We start from the raw sequence: 19,229 nt of genomic DNA, 5'->3' as shown, positions 1-19,229 counted from the left end.
ATATATTATTATAATTCTTACTATCATTTTCTATTGCGTATCAGCCGGATTATTATTATTATTAGCCTTTATTTTGCTTCATCCCTGTCCTATTTCGGTCCCTTCATTACTGGACGTTCTGATGTAAATGTCACTTTTGAGAACCTGCTCCTTCCCATCCTGGATTAACCAGAATACAAGTAGCCTTTGAAAATGTGTTCCATTAAACAGAACAAAGCTGCACATTTATTTGCATCATAAGATTGGCACAATATCACATGAACTACTTTTAGACAATCCGTCTACATGTACAGCGATGCTTTATTTAATTGCACAAGACCGTGGTAGCGCCGGTGCGTGTAACATTTTGTCATACCGTCCAATGTGGCAAATTTTATAATAATTAGACGTCTGAATTCCCGAATGTACATTCTGATAGAATATTGTATGCTGGGTGAGCGTAATGACATCGATGCCAGCGTTTTTGAATGTACGGATTCGAGGAATTTGTCGAAAACCTCTTGACTTGTTTCATGCAGGAAGCGAGCAGAGACTGACTCCAGAAAAAGCAGCATCCCCAACAGCAAGGAGATTCCATCTCACCACCCAACCGACCCAGTGGAGCTTCGACGCCTTAATTTTCAAACTCCAGGTAAGCAGCCGAGCTTATGTTCAAGCCTTTGCCCTGCTCTTTTGATCTTTGTTGTTACTGCTTCGAAATAAAAAGAAAGCTTTGAAATATTTTATTCTGTTCGAAAGAGAATTGCTGTTAGTTTTCCAAAATTCCTACATCCTAAATTCTAAGCCTGAATTAAAGAAAAATTCTAATGTTTGAGCATTTTTCCAATATAAAATATATGTCATGTTTGCCAATAGCATGCAATTGGAACATGAGTTTTAATCCGCCATTTGGACTCTGCCCAAGCATCTGCTTGTTGAGATTTGGAAAGCAATATTTGCATAAAATATTTCTGTACAGAATGGGGCAGTTCTAGTACCCCACCAAACCACGTATACATTATTTATTTGTTACACTTTAGTTGTAACATCACGCTTAGGGTCGGATGCACTAACATTAGTAACAGCGACTTTCAAATGGCGATTTTTTGAGAATTGGTATTTGGTAATCGCTATTACTTATGTATGTAAGTTATATTTGGCCCGTATTTCCTAATTAGCGAATCGTAGTGGATCACAAATATACCTACCTCATGAAATATTAATGGGTAGGTCACAATTTGTGACCTACTAGAATTCGTTCCCATTACAGCGATGGTGGCCTAATGAGGTCAGCAGACCTGCATGTCTGTTCTGTTTTTCAAAGGAAAACAGAATGCGCTAAAAACCTTTTAAAATAAATCTAACATTCATCAAAGAAACTACAAATACATCTTGTGCATCTGTATGCAATACATTAATGAATACAAGTTTTTCCAATTACAGAGTGGAGCGCAATGTTAAAACTGTCTGTATACGCTAGAGTAAATTCATACTATAGTATGATGAAATATGCACTATATTCTGTATTTCGTAATCTCATTTGTGCTTAAGAAACTGTATTATCAACAACAACTATGGAATAAAGAAACACAGCAATCCTCATATTTCCAGATATCCTAGAAACGTCAGATATCCAATCATTTTGACACAGTACTGTGGTTAAAATAATGACTTAAAAAATGGAGTATTGACTAATATGCTTAACACGACACCGTCAATTAAGTAGGTCTTTCCTAGTCTTGACTCCGCATTTACTAATTTTGTTGATGCAGTCATAGACAATGCAGTGGATGCAGTATTTCTGTAGGTTGATGCTCAGACCCTGATATAGCGGTACAACACCACAATAGCCATATCACTTATTTTTGGGATGAGAGTGTATTATTCCATAGGAATATTATTTGCATAAGACTAACAAGTTATTTTTACCCATACACTGTGCCAGCCTTGTGTGTGAAAAAAAAATAACATTGGTGAACAAGAGGCCGGCGGCCAAGATGGTCGCCCGGGCTCCCGGCTCCGTCGGCCTTCTTCCCCTGCCGCCGGATCCCGCTATCTATTCTGCGCTGCTGCCGGGATTCCGAACGTCGGAGAGGGCACTGCCTCTCCGTGTGAGACTTCGGCTGATTTCCGAGTTCTGAAGACGAAGAAATGTCCTCCTAAGCATTACGGCCTGTACGAGCCCCGGAGCCGCGACCCCGTGTGAGGCAGCTGCCGGCCGCGAATAGAACAACAGCGGCCACACTGACCCGGAAGGTGCCGGTCCACCGTTATGGAGCTCCACCCACCTCTGAATGTGCACCCGACCCCCGCTCTGTCGAGCCTGGTGTATCTCCGCGTTCTGCCTTCGCTCCATGCTTGTCATGCCCCCCCTCGATTGCTGCCTTGTGGATCTGGAATACATGCTGCCGCTCTTTGTTTCCCTAACATGGCTTTGTGGAACTGGCGCGCAATTGATTGTATCCCGCACTCTAGGGGATCGGAACCCATTGATCCGCTTCAGTTTTGACGGCACCTTTGAGAGCCGGGGGGCGAATATGTAAACCTTTTATGGGGACAGGGAGATCACTCCCACATAGTGTGCAACATGGTGGAGTTGGTATCAAGACCCCCCCCTTCCTATTTTTTTGTATCTCGGGCTGGCTGCTTTGGTGTGCACATAGGCGGCACTTATGCTGAGGGTCCCGGTCGATGCAGATGCCTTCGCCGAGCCGTTCCTTGCCCGTTGATATAGTGGCGCACGCTGAAGATCGGAGATTGGTGATCGGAGACCCCCCCCTCCTGTGTGCCGGTAGTTCACGATCCAGATTGCATGGCCGTCGTGTTCGAATCTTGGTACGTCTGGAATGAAGGAATACCCGATGCCGGTCCTTTCTTTGGAGGCTTCCCTTGTGTTGTTCCCTCTTCAAGTATCGGTGGGGACACTGTTGTGGAAGTGTTATTATGACTTTCCCTGTGGCTGAGACGCGAGAGTTCGTATTTTGGAAGTCTCCCTGTTTGTTCCAACATGGCCGTCCCATCGACGCCTCCTTTTGCAACACAACGACTAATCTTCTTGCACTGGACTTTGTTTGTTTGCTCTGAAACTGCCGGATGGGCTATGGATGGCTTTCAAATGTGTCGTGTCCTGGTATACGGCAAGATTCTCTACCTTCTTCCGGACTTACCTGCCTGCATCGTTTTTGGTAATTTGTCTGTCGGACCCTACACTGAACGGCTGTGATGTGACTATATTATGACTGGGTAGGTCGGGGTTGGATGATGGCCATCTGTTTCAGTGGGTTGCTGCACGGGGGGCTCTCGTCTTAACTAAGTGCTTTGCGGTGCTGGAGTGATGACCACTATCCTGTTTTTGAGTTGTCGCCTTTGAAAATTTGGGAGCAGCGCCGGGATGTTTGAATTGTTGAGCAGCGGCGGGGGGGGGCGGGGGCCTGTACTGGGGACCCCTCACTAACTTTTCTTTTCTTTATATTTCTTCTCCTTTCCATGTTTCTTCTTTCTTCTATATTTCGGGTTTAGATACTGGGCGACAGGCACACTGCTAAGGGGGGTAGGCCGTAGCCATTTGCAGGGGTGCAGGGTGGGGGGTTGGGGGAGGGGTTTTATTGGTTTTTTTCCCTTTTTTGTTTCTATGGCCTTTTTCTCCGCTTTTTTGGTTTTCCCTTTACTTTTCCCTTTTTCTGCGTTTGGGATCGGTTTATTGTGCTGATTTCTGAGCTTTCATTGATTTGTCGTAATTTGTGCCTGAGCTGTTGTTGCATTGTGGATGGACCTGGGCGGGCGTCTAATCGGTACTCGTAGTAATTGTATGCATGTAAATCCTGACTTTTTGACACAGTACCCATGCCTTCTTTGTTATCGTCTTACTTCTGTAGGAATTCTTGTTTGACCCGCCCATTCTGTAGCTATAGCTTACGGTTCGGCACCTGGTCCCCACACTATTTTATATCATATTGGAGCTTATTGAGTTCTTAGTGTCATCCTGCTTAACATAAAATTGAACCTCACTTATCCCGAAATATGATCGATGTGTGCCATAATATCGAGTTTTTCACGTGCTGCCGTGCCCCCGGGATGTTCGGCTGAATAGCGGTGTACACTTTTACGTTAATAAAGGTTTTAAAAAAAAAACAAAAAAAAAAACATTGGTGAACAAACTATGCTTCATGGTTGCTTCCATACATACAGTAGTTTCAAGGCAGCTGGATTGCCTGAATTGTTTTCCACCATAAACAGTAATGTAAAACTACTTTAACTTAATGAAAGCATATTTTATTATTTTTTATAACTACATTGGACGTTTGCATTTATTGTGAATGCCCATGTAAGTGCTACTGCCTTAGAGAAAACTACATTTAACTTTTGGCAGAGTCGAAGAAACTGGAATGAGTAGACCCCATTAGAAGGCCCTAAACGTGCTGTCAGAAAAGATAACTACTGGCGCCATACAGTGGGAGTCATAGGTACAGCTTAGTGATGCTAAAAGGGTCATCTGTCCTGGTGGGCGTCTCGGGGCACTAAAGGGTCAGCCGCTGATGTGTGTCTCCTGAACCTCTATCGGCTTAAAGAGATGAACCGCATTAGCAAGAAAAATGGTGCTTTGCATTCATTAAAGTGCCAGGTTGTCACCCTACTAAGTGCAGAGTTTACTCTGGTTAAACGATTTTCGTGGTTTGTGCTTATTTCGCTTCAGAAAGGTTTGACATTGCCTGACTGTTTTGAAAGTCTGACTCTGTGCATTTCCATGACTGCCAGGGCAGAGATTTTCAGAATTATTACAATCCATCCCAGGAGGAAACGGGTAACTTGTCAGTCAATAAGGAAAGTGCAGTGGGGCGATTGTGCATTTAAATGTTATCAGTAGAGATGAAAAGGTGCTGACGTAAATAAGGAAAGACAGGGCTTTTTATGTGGTACAATTTCACTGGGATCAATAGACCTTTCGGGGAAGTGCAGATTCGGTGCAGTGTAATCATATTAGTGCTGCATGTTCTGTCCCCCAGTTTCGGTCATGCTGTCTCTGCATTGTTCACATACACTGCCCAGTGGTTAAATCGTTTTTTTCAGAATATTTATTTGACCTAACAACTGTTATTAGGATTCCAGTTCGCTGAGGCAATGCTCTTACACTGGTCAATTTCCAGAAAGAGAAATCGTTGTGAATGTGTTGCAAATCAGCATTACCAAATCCCACCTCTCAAAACAGGTTTAAAAGGGTTCATGTGTGAGGGATCTGTAAGTGTGGCGCTGTCCATATAAATCGTAGGTTACCTATGGCTAGTAAATGATCCAGAGTACTGCAACAAATCGAGTCCCAAGTGACAAGCCATACATTGATGTGTAGGCGTGCATATTGCAAGAGAATGTTGGTGCTTCCAAGTTACACAACTTTGTGTTATGTGTCTCTTGTCTGTGTGTGTGTGTGTGTGTGTGTGCGTGCGCAAATACATCTCTTACAGTGTGGTTATTTGGTTCCTGCTGCAGCTACTAATTTATGTTTTCCGCCTTCCAATGGCTTTTGCTTTTTGCAGCTTTGAGCAGTCATTCACTTCCCTACGCCTGTCTGGTTGGCTCTGTGTCCTCCTTGTCTAGCCAAACCACTCAGTCCTTGTACGATAATAGCTCGCTCCCACGGTTCGCTCGACAAGGTCTAAACATCTTTGTCTCTCTTTTTCTCCTTGTTGACGCTTTGCATTAGATGTATATGCCCACCTTCATGTTTGACCATTGAGCAGTTTGTGATGATCCACTCACACACTATTTCCTTTGGAGCACTTTATCTGGAACAAACCACTTTATTCGTGGGGGTCGTCCAGCTATTTCGCACACGTTTCAAATGACAAAGTGGCTCTAGATTTCATGTGCCACAAACACCTTTACTCCCCAGAAGTTATTTAGCAAAAAATTACTTTGACTGGCAGTACATACTGATTACTGCAGGGAAAAAAAGTGTGGAAGTAATTTTGTAAATATGTGAATGATATCCCCATTAAAGTCTGAAATTAAAAAAATTGACCCTCAAGAATGTAAACTTCCACCTTCTGTGTATATGTAAAAGGCAATCCAGGTGGACCCTTGAAATAATATTGAAAAAAAACAGACAGTGGTGCTAGTCCAACAGGCTGATTATTATGTGCCACAGTGCTGCATTTCGAGCCATAGTAATAACCCCACATAATGGTGGTTGTGATAAGCTATTTGAGAACAAGCATAAATTAGTGCTCGATGACTAGGGCATGCTGCTAAAATTGCTGGTGACCAAAGAAGATTGGTGTGCCGTGGTTTCCAGCTTGAGCCCCCTCATTCTTCATTATTTTCTTTTGAAAGTTCTCAGGTCCCTGGGGCTTTCTAGTTACAAATGCAGTAGCCAGCTATAGTTTTTCTGCTGCCAAAGAGGAGTCAAGCAAATTGGCTTCTATTATTTGCACTAAAAGGTTATTAGAGGGAATTAAATTGTAAAACTACTCGGGATGGGGGAACAAATTCAATTAGTGACTAAAGAAAAAAAAGTTCAACTCAGAGTGGGCATAATGCATCTAGTTAGCCCTTTATTCCTTGCACCTACTTTCTTCTCCATATATTCGTCAGTCGACAAAGATGTTTACACCTGAAGTAGATTGAATGTGCTCTTTGGGTTCGAACAGAGGGACCAGGGTTTTAATTATCTCAATCATTTGAGATGTAGTAAGGTATTGAGTTGTGTTGTTATGTCTTTCCTTGCCACAACTCCAGCCCCTACAATCTGCTACAAGTGAAAATATTTTTGGAGCTCCATTCCACCACTGCCCATCCATGTGTCCTGTGACTGTTGTTCGCGAATAGTGTGCCATGTGTTCTTGTTGTCCATGACTGCATGTGAAGGTCGACCGCTTCTAACTGTCAGAAGAAGCTTCATTCATCTGCAATGATCCTTTGACGCTTCACCATTCAAGCGCTGTACATCTAAGCGGCTCTGCCTGTGACGCATTGTGATCATTCGTGCCAAGATTCCATTCATTTATTTTCATAACCTAGGCAAGTTTTTTCATGTCTGCCACCATTTCCTTTGCAGGTTCAGGTGCCTCCGGTTACCCTGTTAACCTTCATTCCTCAAGTTAGTTTCCTTGATTACGCATTAGTCACTTTCTGTTTCCTGCCAAGATGCTCCTCTCCCTTTCAGGCCTCTTTCAGTTTCTACTCTCTGAAGTCACTTTCCATCACAACTGCCATTTCATACAGTGCAGGAGGAGGATGAGTTTGAAATGAATGATGACATAGCCTAACAGCCATTACTCAAAGCAAAAGTCAACATCAGGCCTAACTCTCTCATTTTCCCGTGTCTAGCTAACTTCATTGACTCATGGTTCAATAACTCTTTTCTTTTTACACCAGGAATGTTGGCTTTGGGGATATGCTTGACAGCTTTTCACATGGCTTCAGAGCTCATCTTTCTAAAGCATGCCCTGCTTTGAGTAACCAAACTATCTGCCTGCTTTCTTTGCATACGACATCTTTACTACTTATGCATTTTTTGTTGCTCTTACTAATGTGCTTTCAAAAGCTGACGTGATGGTTGTCATTCTCATGGCCCTTCCACTCTTTTGTCTCTCCTACCTTAGGCATGGCTAGTCATCCGCCAATACCCATCTTGGAACTTGCTGATCACATAGAGCGACTGAAAGCCAATGACAACCTGAAGTTTTCACAAGAATATGAGGTACGTTCCAAAGTAGAATATGAGACTTAACCGCATCTTTAGGTAAATAATTAGGTTTCTTATAGTTAATGTTGCAGGACTGTTTACATGTTTAGTCCTGGCTCTAAGAAACTTTATAATGGAAGCGAAAGTATTCTCATCAAAATGGAAGCCTCAGTGATTACATAGGTTACTTTATTACATTAAAACTTTGGAATTGTGTGTGCTCCATTAAAGACAATTGAGAGAGATAGACCCAGGCCAATACTGACTGGTATAGACCTTCTGCCCTAACATTCCAATACTCATCTGTCAGTCTTTGCATGTTTAATTATGAATATTCTATCTCCATATCTTAAAGGCCCTCTCCCATGATACAGGCACTCGCCTACCACTTGTGCCTATGACTCCGTAGAAGACAATCAGCTGAAGGCTGCTTTAAGGCTCACTTCTAACAGAATAGCAATAGCACTTCAACATTGCAGTACACCCATTAAATGCAATACAAATCTGGGGAAGAAACACGCTCTGCTTATATTCTTATTAAAGGAATTTATAAAAACCCCATTTTATTATTTGAAAATAAAATTGAAGTACAGTGACATAGTCCAGTGTGGATCTGGCTCTTCCTCACAAAGATAAAATCACACGTGATATCAACACAGCAATAACATATTTTGTTATAATGATATCGTAGTTCATTAACAGTGTTTTCATTCCAAACCTACTCTAATATCTTGTGGATTTAAGCATTATATCGGTTTTATAATTAGTTTTTTTTTTAAGGATAATGTGAAGGGAACAAGTGACTCAGCTATTTACGAAGATTCTAGGGTGGCACCATGACCGCCTTTTTATTAATGCTACTTTCCACTCCAGACCACGTTGTATTTAGGCCCTCACACTTTTGTAACTCACTAGACAACTCACCAAATTAGTACACTGAAGTTGCTCCCAAAATATTTGCCTCACATTAACTGGCATCATTACCTTTGAGGGAGCCGCGGCCTGTGCAGGTAAGAGCGGTGGGGCAGTGGGGCCGGGTGAGAGGGGATTTCGACAGACAATGACGAGGGAAATGTAATTGTTAATTTAATTTTCAATTGTCATCGTCTGTCCCACCCACCCCGCCCCACTGCGCATACCTGCACAGGCCGCGGCTGCTTTGAGGTAGGAATCTTTGTACTTACTTAATCCTTTTGAGTCAAGGGACACTATAGCTCATCGTCACTATATGTGTACTGACAGCCAGTGGTTGTAGCAAACAGGCAAGCAAGGAGAATCAATAAGTTTGTGAATATATGGTAAACACAATCTAAGTACATCATATATTTATAACGAGGAATACAAACATTTTGTTTAAAGTTAACAATTTGTTGCTATCCGTTTGCTATTGTAGTTTATTTAATTTCCCATGTTTTTCTGCATGCACAATTTACTTAGCCATCAAGTCTAAAACAGGGAAGAATGCATTTTGTGTTGCACGAAGCGGGAAGACGGGGCCACTAGAGGAAAGAGATCTAAGTATAGGAGAAAGCAATTGGCGTGTGAAATGGTCTTCCCCGTGTCCTTTGTTTCTGCCACTCCATCTGCTTTTAACAATGGCAGTTTCTTCCTGGTAATTACCGCCATGTTCTTCTTGAGAACTGCAGCACAGAAACACGTGTGATGACAGATCCAATGCCTTTTTCATTCCTGGTTCCTTGTACGGTTTTATGAAGCATGTTTTAACCTGTTTTTGCTCTGTGTTTGTGTGAGGAGAAAGAAAAGGCATGGAGGTGTTCACACTCAACTACACAGTGTGTTTGCCTACTTAAAGAATCAGTATTCTAATCTCAATTTTGAGTGACACAAAATTCCTGATGTGGCTTGCATTAATTTCAGTTATCTTTAATTCCATACTAAAGAGGTTAGAAAATCTAAATTGTTATCGTGTTTTATAGTTTTTCTCTGTTTCATCCCCACACAGTGTTAAATTCTAATCAGATGACGCCTTGAATTAGGCTCAATTTAAATTGTCACCTTCAAGTTGCCTGACCAGGCAATCTGAGAGTAGCATGAATGATTTCTAGAAGCCCCATTCGACAGGCTAAGGTGTCTTCTAGTTTTCCTCTTATCTTGATTTTCAAGAATTGCTTTTGCACTGCAACTTTATTTTCTTTATATATTTTCTTGGTGGTATTTATAACACAATCCTACTCCCGATGATAAGGCAGAGAACACTATGTAGCAACTGGAATACATGCATCAATATGCAGGGTTACAAAAGCATGGGAGATATTTACTAGCAGAGGCATGTAAATTACTTTGCCAGGCAGAGACATGTAAATTACTTTGCCAGACAGACAGGATATGGTCGGTGTGGAGGGAGTAAGTAAATTAGTACTCTGGATTTTCCCTTAGCCTGGTTTAGAGTTTAATGGACAGGTTATTTCAGCAAAAACATGATGGGTATCCCTTCTACCTTGTTACAATGGACAAAGGATATAGTTCACTTATAATAAGGCGGACAGGATACCTGTCACATTTGTGTTGGAGTAACCCACCCAGAACACTCTAAATCTGGTCCTATGTGTCTTTTGTTGATAAACCCATAGATCCAAAAAGTGCTCCGTTTGAATATTTTATTTGCTACTGTGTCTGTTAGTCGATTCTACCACGTGCTCTCCCCTTCTGCTCTCCTTGAGAGACAACTGATAAACTTTCATCCGAATTCAAAGGCCTGTGAAGCACATTCTACTAAAGTACGTCATTCATGTCCCAGTGGGCCGTGGTAATAATGCTGTGGGACTGTTTAAAGATAAAACTGTTCATTGGGGCTGCATATTAAAAATGAGATTTCTTTATGAATCTTAGGAACCTCTGTTCATAGAAAGCCAGGTTTGGGATATACGATCTTTGTCCATTTCTGGTTCATGGTTTTTTCAATTCGACCCTTCTATTTTCTGATGTTTTTGGTCAGGGTTACTTTCTGAAACAATAACAAAAATTGAAGTGCATTGGGTTTCATCTCATGGCGATGTCAATAAGTCTTTACCTGCTGAATCTTCCACAGAGAAACATCCCTTTTTTCAAAGAACATGACTAGCCTATTGAGCAGTTAGAGGGCACAATGCATTGCCAAAGGCATCACTATAAGCTGTTGAGTATCGGCAATGTTGATAAAAATGTCTTCTATTTACCTGTTATAGTAACAGCATGTGAGTTCCATTATGCTAAACACCCATCAGTTTATAACATCTAAATAGGCTTGGCACAAATAGGAAAGGCATGGATATCATATGTGTAACTGATATAAGTAGCGGCCGGTGTCAGAGAAGAGGTGCAGGACAGGGGAGACTAGAAACAAAGAAAGAGAATAGAAAAGAACTTATCTGCCAGCGGCAGCCCACCGCATCACTGTCTTCTGCTCCTCTCTTTCTCCACTGCAGGCAGAGGGTCCCAGACTCCCCTGTGACTAATCCTGAAGCTGCTCTCGTACTTGAAAGCAGCTTCAGCATTGGCCCGAGTGCTGATGATTTGCACACCCAGGGAGACTGTGATCCTGTGCTTTGCTGTCTCCAACCCAACAACGCAGCTGTGTTGGAGAGAGCTTGGAGAGACCTTCAGTGCGCATGGCGGTTTGGCTGGCCTGAGGTGGTCGACCAAACCGTCATGCACACCACTACCCACGGGTGTCTGTTGTCCCCCTGGCCCAGCCCCCAAGGATCCGGGAAACAAAATAAAATGATTATAAACCCGGGTTTTCATTTTTTTTTTTAACCGTGCTAGTAGGGAGGGCGATACTCCTCCACCATAGCAGAGAAGCCGCCCCTACTGATATGAAAACCTTGTAATTCATAGAATAAAATACATTGTTGTGGGCTTCGGTACTACAATAACCTGGATACTACTGGGATAAGGCTCATCAGTTACTACAAATCTATAATTCTTGCTTTAAACCTCTTGGTTTCCTTTTGATGTCTACCTGATGCATAAACAGAGGTCTTCAGTTTGTTTTAAGGGATATTCTTATCCATTCAGCACACACACACATACTTCTTTCTTGTTAGGAATGAGGTGAGAGTTTCTCTCTGCTTTTAATGATGGTTTTCCGTCCTTCTTTCCCCTTTATTTTTGTCTCTCTCTTGCTCTCGGAAAATGACTAATCCACTGTAAACAACAATACAAATAGTTTGGGGGCTTATCTGACAAATTGTTCCTCCTAGCCTTTCTTTTTCTCCACTGCATACCGGCGCAACCTTGCCTACCACATGATTAATGTGCAAAAGCATTTCTCTGAAGAGCTATGGTATGCCCTGGTCAGGAAATTGTGCTGGAATCTGGAACTCGGGACGCACAGTAGTACATGTAGATCTGCAGTTGAAGGAGTGAGGCCTTGGGCAGCAAATCTATTTCCAAAGAATGTTAGCTGATCAAGGTCCAGAAAGAGTCACTTTGCAATCTCAGCATTTAAGGTGGGACTTCTCAGGCACCCATATAATACAACAGTGTCAAGCTTTCAGAATTACCATCAAACACTGAAATTCAGTTCCATATAAATTGCCTTAAAATGTGTTTATTTCAGTTAGGCTGACTATATTTTACTATTCAGTTGGACAAGAAGGCGGACTGTAGTGCCTATCTTTAACTGTGTAGAACCACATCTATACCTGGCACAGCCACATATGCCTGATGTTAGGTGGAGCTGTACTTCAAAATAAGTACATGTGTCAGGGAAGCTTTACTGCAGATGCTTTACTAGTGGAACTAGAATTGCATCCAATTTCATTCAAAGGGAAGCTGCAATTCAAGATTAGATCGCTAGTAATATTAGATGGAAAAAAGCAAAGTAGATTTTCTTATAACAATTTTCTGAAATTGCCAGATTGTAAATCAGTTCCCAACGTGGAAATATAAACAGTAATAAGACATGGGTAACATGTAACATTTCACCAGGGAAAGCATACATTTCCTCCATGCTGACTGCTAAAAGCAAAGATTATTACCGCCAACTTGGAAGTGAATTTGTGGCCGAAGTATCTGGTCAAACTTGAAAGAATCTGATATGACTTGTGCCGCAGTTGAGTTTCGACCCTTTTATATAAATGCAATGAAAATAAGCATACTGAATTTAAAAAAAAGAAATATTAAGGCTTATTTTGTTGAATTTATTAGTCATATAGGAATTTAGCAGAACCCTTTCTCTGGCATTTGGCTACATTGAATGATTTATTTTTTACTTCAGTTTTAATGTTACTAAGCCCTACCCATGGTTAATGTGAAGTGAATGATATAAGCAGGGCTTATATTATTCCATATGGAAGATGATAGACTAAGGATCACATTACAAGCTTGATTGTAAAACCTTTATAATACATCAGCTTTAGCAGCAGCCCCATAACAGATGGGAGGGTGATCTGGATTTGCAAGCCACAAATGGAAAAGGCAGATCATATTGCAACATGCCACATGATGGCTATATCTGTTCTAAAACAGGATGGTCAGAAAATAAGGATATAATATTTGTATGTGCAACAAACGCATCGCTTGATGGAATTCCTTCCAGCCTGATGGATTGGAAAAAGTCCATTGGGTACCATTTTGTAGTCCACCAAGCGATATCACTTCTTTCCAAACACCAAGCGAAAAAGTCTCTGTTGGATGTAAGGGACCGATTTGTGTCCCTAGATGTAGAGGAGGCATCTGTTCCACCTTCTAGTGTGAGTTAATGGGGTCTACCACTGGACTGAGTGTATCATCAAATTATATTCTCTGGCCAAAGGTGTTTTTGGTAGGGCTAGTAGTTGCAGTGAGCCTTAGCTAGCTTCAACAATAAAATGTTGCATTTCTAACTTGTGACCAGACATTGTTGTGCTGAGAAACTATTTTTTTCAATATGGTTCCTGAAAAAGCTGGTAAACCTAATACTAAAAAGCCAGTTCAGTTCAGTAGCCTTTATTTCGGTTTATAATTTAAACCATAAAAGATACATAATAACAGTTCATACACATTAATTATTAAACACAATTTAAAAAGAACGAAGCATTCCACAGGTACTGCTTTAGACAATTTGCAAATACGAAAGGAATCACAATTTAGATACAAAATATTTAAAAGAGAAAAGCTGGCAATCTATCTAACAGGTTAAAAATGATAAAAATGCTGCTAAGCTTAGTTTAATATATGTGAGGCGCTTGAGGAGGATATAAAGTCCAGATGGGATTGAAAAGAACCGGAGGGTGGAGGGAACTATATATACATATGATAAGTGCAACTTTCCTTAATAGATATGATCTATAACAAAAGTGCAAGTGCTTTAAAGTGCTCGTTGGATACTCTATGCAAGACATAGTATGCTTAACAATACATTCTACCTGGTCTCTCAACAATTTCTAAAGTGCAAATGCAGAATTAATAAACAACATAATTCAAGATAACACATATGTTTCAGACTACTAAAACCTCAAACCTTTTTTCCCTCGTATCATGCTCAGAGCAAACAAATACCTACTGACACTGAAAACAATTTTCTGGGAAGTGTCAGTTTTCAATTTTCTTTCTGCCTCAAAACAAGACCTAGTGCCCAGGTTTCGACAGATATGTTTGATCCATTTTTTCCTGGGCGTACCATAAGCTAGGGCAAAAGAATAGTAAGTGAAGGTCATTTTCTTGTGTATCGAGTTGGCATAATGCACAACACTCCATACGACTCTCATCTGCCTTTCAGCCCCATTTCAATGTGTTCAAGTTGGTTTTCAAAACGCCATAACAAAATTTCTTATATAGGGATTTTGCCAACTGGGGCTGCACTTCACCCAGAAATAGCTTGGTGCCTGGGTCGGTTTCATAAGAAGAAACTGGGCTGTTAATCTACCAGTAACTGAGCTGTGAGACACACTGTTTTAAATATACGCCCAAAAGGTAGTTTTCACTATTTTCTTGGAGGCTAATGTCAACATATATATATATATATTAAATATTAAAATTAATGTTAACAAAATAAAATACATTTAATTTTAAAAAACAAACACAAAATCATAATTATTTATACATATATATTTAGTTGAAAACAATAAATAAACTATTATTTGTCATTTATTTTAAAAGTTTAAAATTATATAAAAATAAAAATATATATATATATCAATAACTTAAACTATAAGAAAAAAGCATTCTATAATAGATTAAAACATTAAACAATAAAGAAAATAACTATGTTTCCAAAATACAGTCAGTGCAACAGTAGGGAAAGTGTTGGATAGCGAAAGAGTAAAAATGACTATTCCAACTCCATTGATTGCAACAGTAGGGTAAGTGTTGGATAGCGGAAGGGTAAAATGTACTATTCCAACTCCAGTCAGTCTAACAGTAGGAAAATTGTTGGATAGCGGAGGGGTAAAATGTACTGTTCCCACTCCCTTGAGTGCAACAGTAGACAAAGTGTTAGATAGGGGAGGGGTAATATTTACTATTTCCATTCCAGTGAAAGCAACAGTAGGGAAAGTGTTGGATAGAGGAGGAGTAAACATTACTATTCCCACTCCAATGAGTTCAACAGAAGAGATATAGTTGGATAGCGAAGGGGTAAAAATGACTATTAACACTCCAGTGGGTGCAACCGTAGGGTAAGTGTTGGATAACGGAGGGGTAAAAATTACTGTTCCCACTCCAATAAGTGCAACAGCAGGGAAAGAGTTGGATAGCGGAGGGGTAAAAATTACTATTCCTACTCCAGTGAGTGCAACAGTAGGGTAAGTGTTGGATAGCGGAGGGACAAAATTCACTATTCTCACAGCGAAAGAGTAAAAATGACTATTCCAACTCCAATGATTGCAACAGTAGGGTAAGTGTTGGATAGCGGAGGGGTAAAATGTACTATTCCAACTCCAGTCAGTACAACAGTAGGAAAAGTGTTGTATAGCGGAGGGGTAAAATGTACTATTCCCACTCCATTGAGTGCAACAGTAGAAAAAGTGTTAGTTAGCGGAGGGGTAAAATTTACTATTCCCACTCCAGTGAGTGCAACAGTAGGGAAAGTGTTGGATAGCGGAGGGGTAAAATGTACTATTCCCACTCCATTGAGTGCAACAGTAGAGAAAGTGTTGGATAGGGGAGGGGTAAAATTTCAAATATTCCCACTCCAGTGAGCGAAACAGTAGGGAAAGTGTTGAATAGCGGAAGGGTAAAAATTACTATTCCCACTCCAATAACTGCAACAGTAGGGAAAGTGTTGGATAGAGGAGGACTAAATATAACTATTCACACTCCAATGAGTACAACAGTAGAGAAATTGTTGAATAGTGAAGGGGTAAAAATAACTATTAACACTCCAGTGGGTGCAACCGTAGGGTAAGTGTTGGATAGCGGATGGGTACAAATGACTGTTCCCACTCCAATAAGTGCAACAGTAGGGAAAGAGTTGGATAGCGAAGGGGTAAAAATTACTATTCCTACTCCAATGATTGCAGTAGGAGGGTAAGTGTTGGATAGCGGAGGGATAAAATTCACTATTCTCACTGCAGTGAGTGCAATAGTAGGGATAGTGTTGGATAGAGAATGGGTAAAAATGACTATTCCCACTCCAGTGAATGCAATAGTAGGGAAAGTGTAGGATAGCAGACGGATAAAATGTACTATTCGTACTCTAGTCAGTTCAAAAATAAAATCAAAATAAATATTAAAATATTAAAAAAATATATAGAAATAAATGATGTAAAAAGTACATATTTAAAAAATAAAAAAACAAATATATTAAATATATTAACAAGTATAATATTAATTACATATTATAAATACCTACAAATATTATATAAAAAAAAGATTTTAAAAAAATAAATATTTTAAAATAGAAAACCTTTACAAAGAAAAACATTAATTATAACATTCAGGGGACGCTTTGCTGCTTTGGACACTTCCCTTGGGACTGTGCTGCTGCTTTTTTACCCACTACTTGCGGTACCCGCTCCGCGGGTCCCGCTTCGTGAAGGGTGCCTGATTGCTGCTGGGGGACATTGCTGGAGGAACCTAGGGAGGTGTGTGCGTGAGGCGGGGCTGCGAGCGAGTGCGTGTGCTGGACTGGGACTCCAATTCCCAGGAGCACCCGCCAGCCCGGATCACGATCACCTGGGCCGCTCTCCCCGACCCCTCCCCCTCCTTGCCTGCAGTCACTATATCTGGCCGCTAGCTCTCCCGCGGCGCGGGAGCGTCCCGGGAGAAGCCCGGGACAAGGGCGGGACCGTCTGTGGCCGTCAGGGGCCAAAGGAGGCCGGGCTGGGCCCACTCCCTTTCCTCCCATTTCTTGTGTCATAGATCTTTTGTATATTTTGCCACATGCTTTTTGTGTGAGATTTCCACGCTATTAGCGATAACGTAGACAGAGTAGTGTCACCACTGTCATAGATACGCTTTAGAGGTATTGGTTTCCTTGGTTCTCAATTTACCCTGGTTAGGAGATGTCCTCACCCGAGGTAAACCCTGCCCCAGGAACGTCAGGGACTACTATCTTAGGACCCCTGGATAAATTTTTTGCAAAAATTAAAAGTGAGGTTGATAAGGACATTACACTTGCAGAGAAGAGAGCCGGTCGACGTCTCTCTATCGAATTGCTCAAACAAAGACCCCTTCCGTGCCCGGATGTAGCTACAGGTCTTTTAATAGATCTCACAGACCCAATTGAGCATGACAACGACTCCCTTTCTACAGAGGATATTCCTCTCATTTTTCAGAACAAACTATCTGATCAGATAGACCCTATAACTATCCCGGACAATATTCCCTCTCAAGTAGCGGATAGTCAACCAATAGACTTATGTACTCCCCTCAATGATCCAGCCCCATTGTACAATATAAATATACCCTCGCCCATATTTACCCCAACTGGACCAATTCGACTCCTTTCCAACACTCCTGCCGGGAAGCCCATAGACTCACCTAAAAACATAGCTTCCAAGGCTATTAACAAGTGTTCTAATACTCCCTCGGGTGCTCCCCCGAGGAAGAGGAGAAGGAAAAAGGCACCCCAGAGTGGAATTAGTACCTTTACTAATCCTTTGCATACTCTACATACGACTCCACTAAAGGAAGGGAGAGTGGACTCAACGGAGCACACGATTCCTAAACCTATATCTGTCCTTAGTTATTCAGGGTTATTAGATGATATTAATTCTCTTATAAAGGCTCTCATTTTACCTCTCACAGAAAGGATTGTAAGTTTAGGGGAGAAACTCGACCAAATTCTTCAAGGGCAGAAGGGTTTACTTTGTTACATACCGGATGAAAGTGACAATTTAACACAGCCTAACAAACACTCTATCCAACCTAAACTAACGCCTGGTACCCCTTTAACAACTAAAAAACCCATAGATGGGACTTGTAAACATGTGCTAGACACTAAACTAACCACAAAACCAACCACACACCTAGCTCAACTAATAACACCACCATCAAAGATAACCCTAACCCGAACACACGGACCCTAAACAGACGCCCCAATAATACTAAACCGCTGGGTAATACAACTTCTGACCCCACATTAAGATCAAGTCCAAGAAATACTGTCGACCTACCACCTGAATGCCTAAACTATGTCATCGTACTAACAGGTGTACCTCCCCTGCCAGTGGGCAACCCAGAGTATCATTCTAACTTAAAAAATAAGGTTATCTACTGGTTGAGGAGAAATAGGCCACCCCCGAAGCATCTAAATTGTGAGATCGTTTCGGTGAGGCGTTGTAAGTGGGTCGGCACTAGACCTAAGGACATCGAGGGTGATGTAATCATAATCAATTTTAAAGACCATAGACTGGTCCCTTACCTTAGTGATTGGTTCCCTGGGAGAGGTGAGGGGGGGATTACCACGCACAATTTAAGTTACTTTTACCCGGAATCTTTGATGATACCTCCGTCCCCTAACATATCATTATTAGGGAACAAAACCCAAAACCACATGAATGCTCGGAAACTGGAAGTCCTGTCGGGACCTAAGATGCCTTGGCGGTTGGACCAAAGACATCATACTCGAAATGTCCCTACTTTCTCCCAATCAACGTCTACTCATTCCCAATACCCTAGTCACTTATCCCATTTCTCGTATCACTTACAGTCTCCAATGACTTCCAAGGCCCACACTCACCACAACACTAATAGCAATCCTTTTTTTCCACCATGGCAGTCTAATCAACTGCCACCAACCTTCAAAAATCCTATTCACTCGAACCAATGGGACTACTTTCAAACTTATAATCCCAAGGAAGTTTGGAACATACCATTGACTAATTTATTCCATCCTCTTTCTGGGATGGATGAGAATGAATGACTCACTGAGCAAAGCAACAGAAACAATACGTGTGAGGGGCAGGGGGTGCGACAACGTATTTTCGTACGAAATACTCTTATCAGTCCACTGATTGAGCAACAGCTCAAGGAGCGAGAGGGGGATATGCCAACAGGACCTGTTCTGGAAAATAGCCCCGTCCCTCATCGTTCCCAACCAACTTTTGAGGATTCCTGTGCTCTTAGTGTCACGTCTTCTCATGACCCTGTTATTACATCTTCCCAACCCCTGAGAAATCTCACGGGGACCACCCTCTGCTCA

At 41.4% G+C, this 19,229-nt stretch overlaps 1 protein-coding gene across 17 annotated transcripts in view; it reads left to right on the top strand.

Moving 5' to 3' along the window:
* The window catches only part of PTPRD (protein tyrosine phosphatase receptor type D), a 1,484,152-nt gene that overhangs the window by 1,297,740 nt on the left and 167,183 nt on the right, over positions 1 to 19,229 (top strand). For 10 of the 17 annotated variants that reach the window (XM_078675875.1, XM_078675878.1, XM_078675877.1 and 7 more), the window contains 3 exons: positions 519 to 631; positions 7,031 to 7,072; positions 7,578 to 7,675. In XM_078675875.1, coding sequence (XP_078532001.1) covers positions 519 to 631; positions 7,031 to 7,072; positions 7,578 to 7,675 — 253 coding nt within the window. The remainder of the gene's footprint in view (positions 1 to 518; positions 632 to 7,030; positions 7,073 to 7,577; positions 7,676 to 19,229) is intronic. The other 7 variants (XM_078675885.1, XM_078675884.1, XM_078675881.1 and 4 more) reach the window with 1 other exon arrangement.

Source organism: Lissotriton helveticus, chromosome 2_1 (genome assembly GCF_964261635.1).
Source record: "Lissotriton helveticus chromosome 2_1, aLisHel1.1, whole genome shotgun sequence".
Taxonomy (NCBI): Eukaryota; Metazoa; Chordata; class Amphibia; order Caudata; family Salamandridae; genus Lissotriton; species Lissotriton helveticus.
The sequence above is the reverse complement of the archived record's forward strand: the minus strand, read 5'-3'. Positions and strand labels throughout refer to the sequence as shown.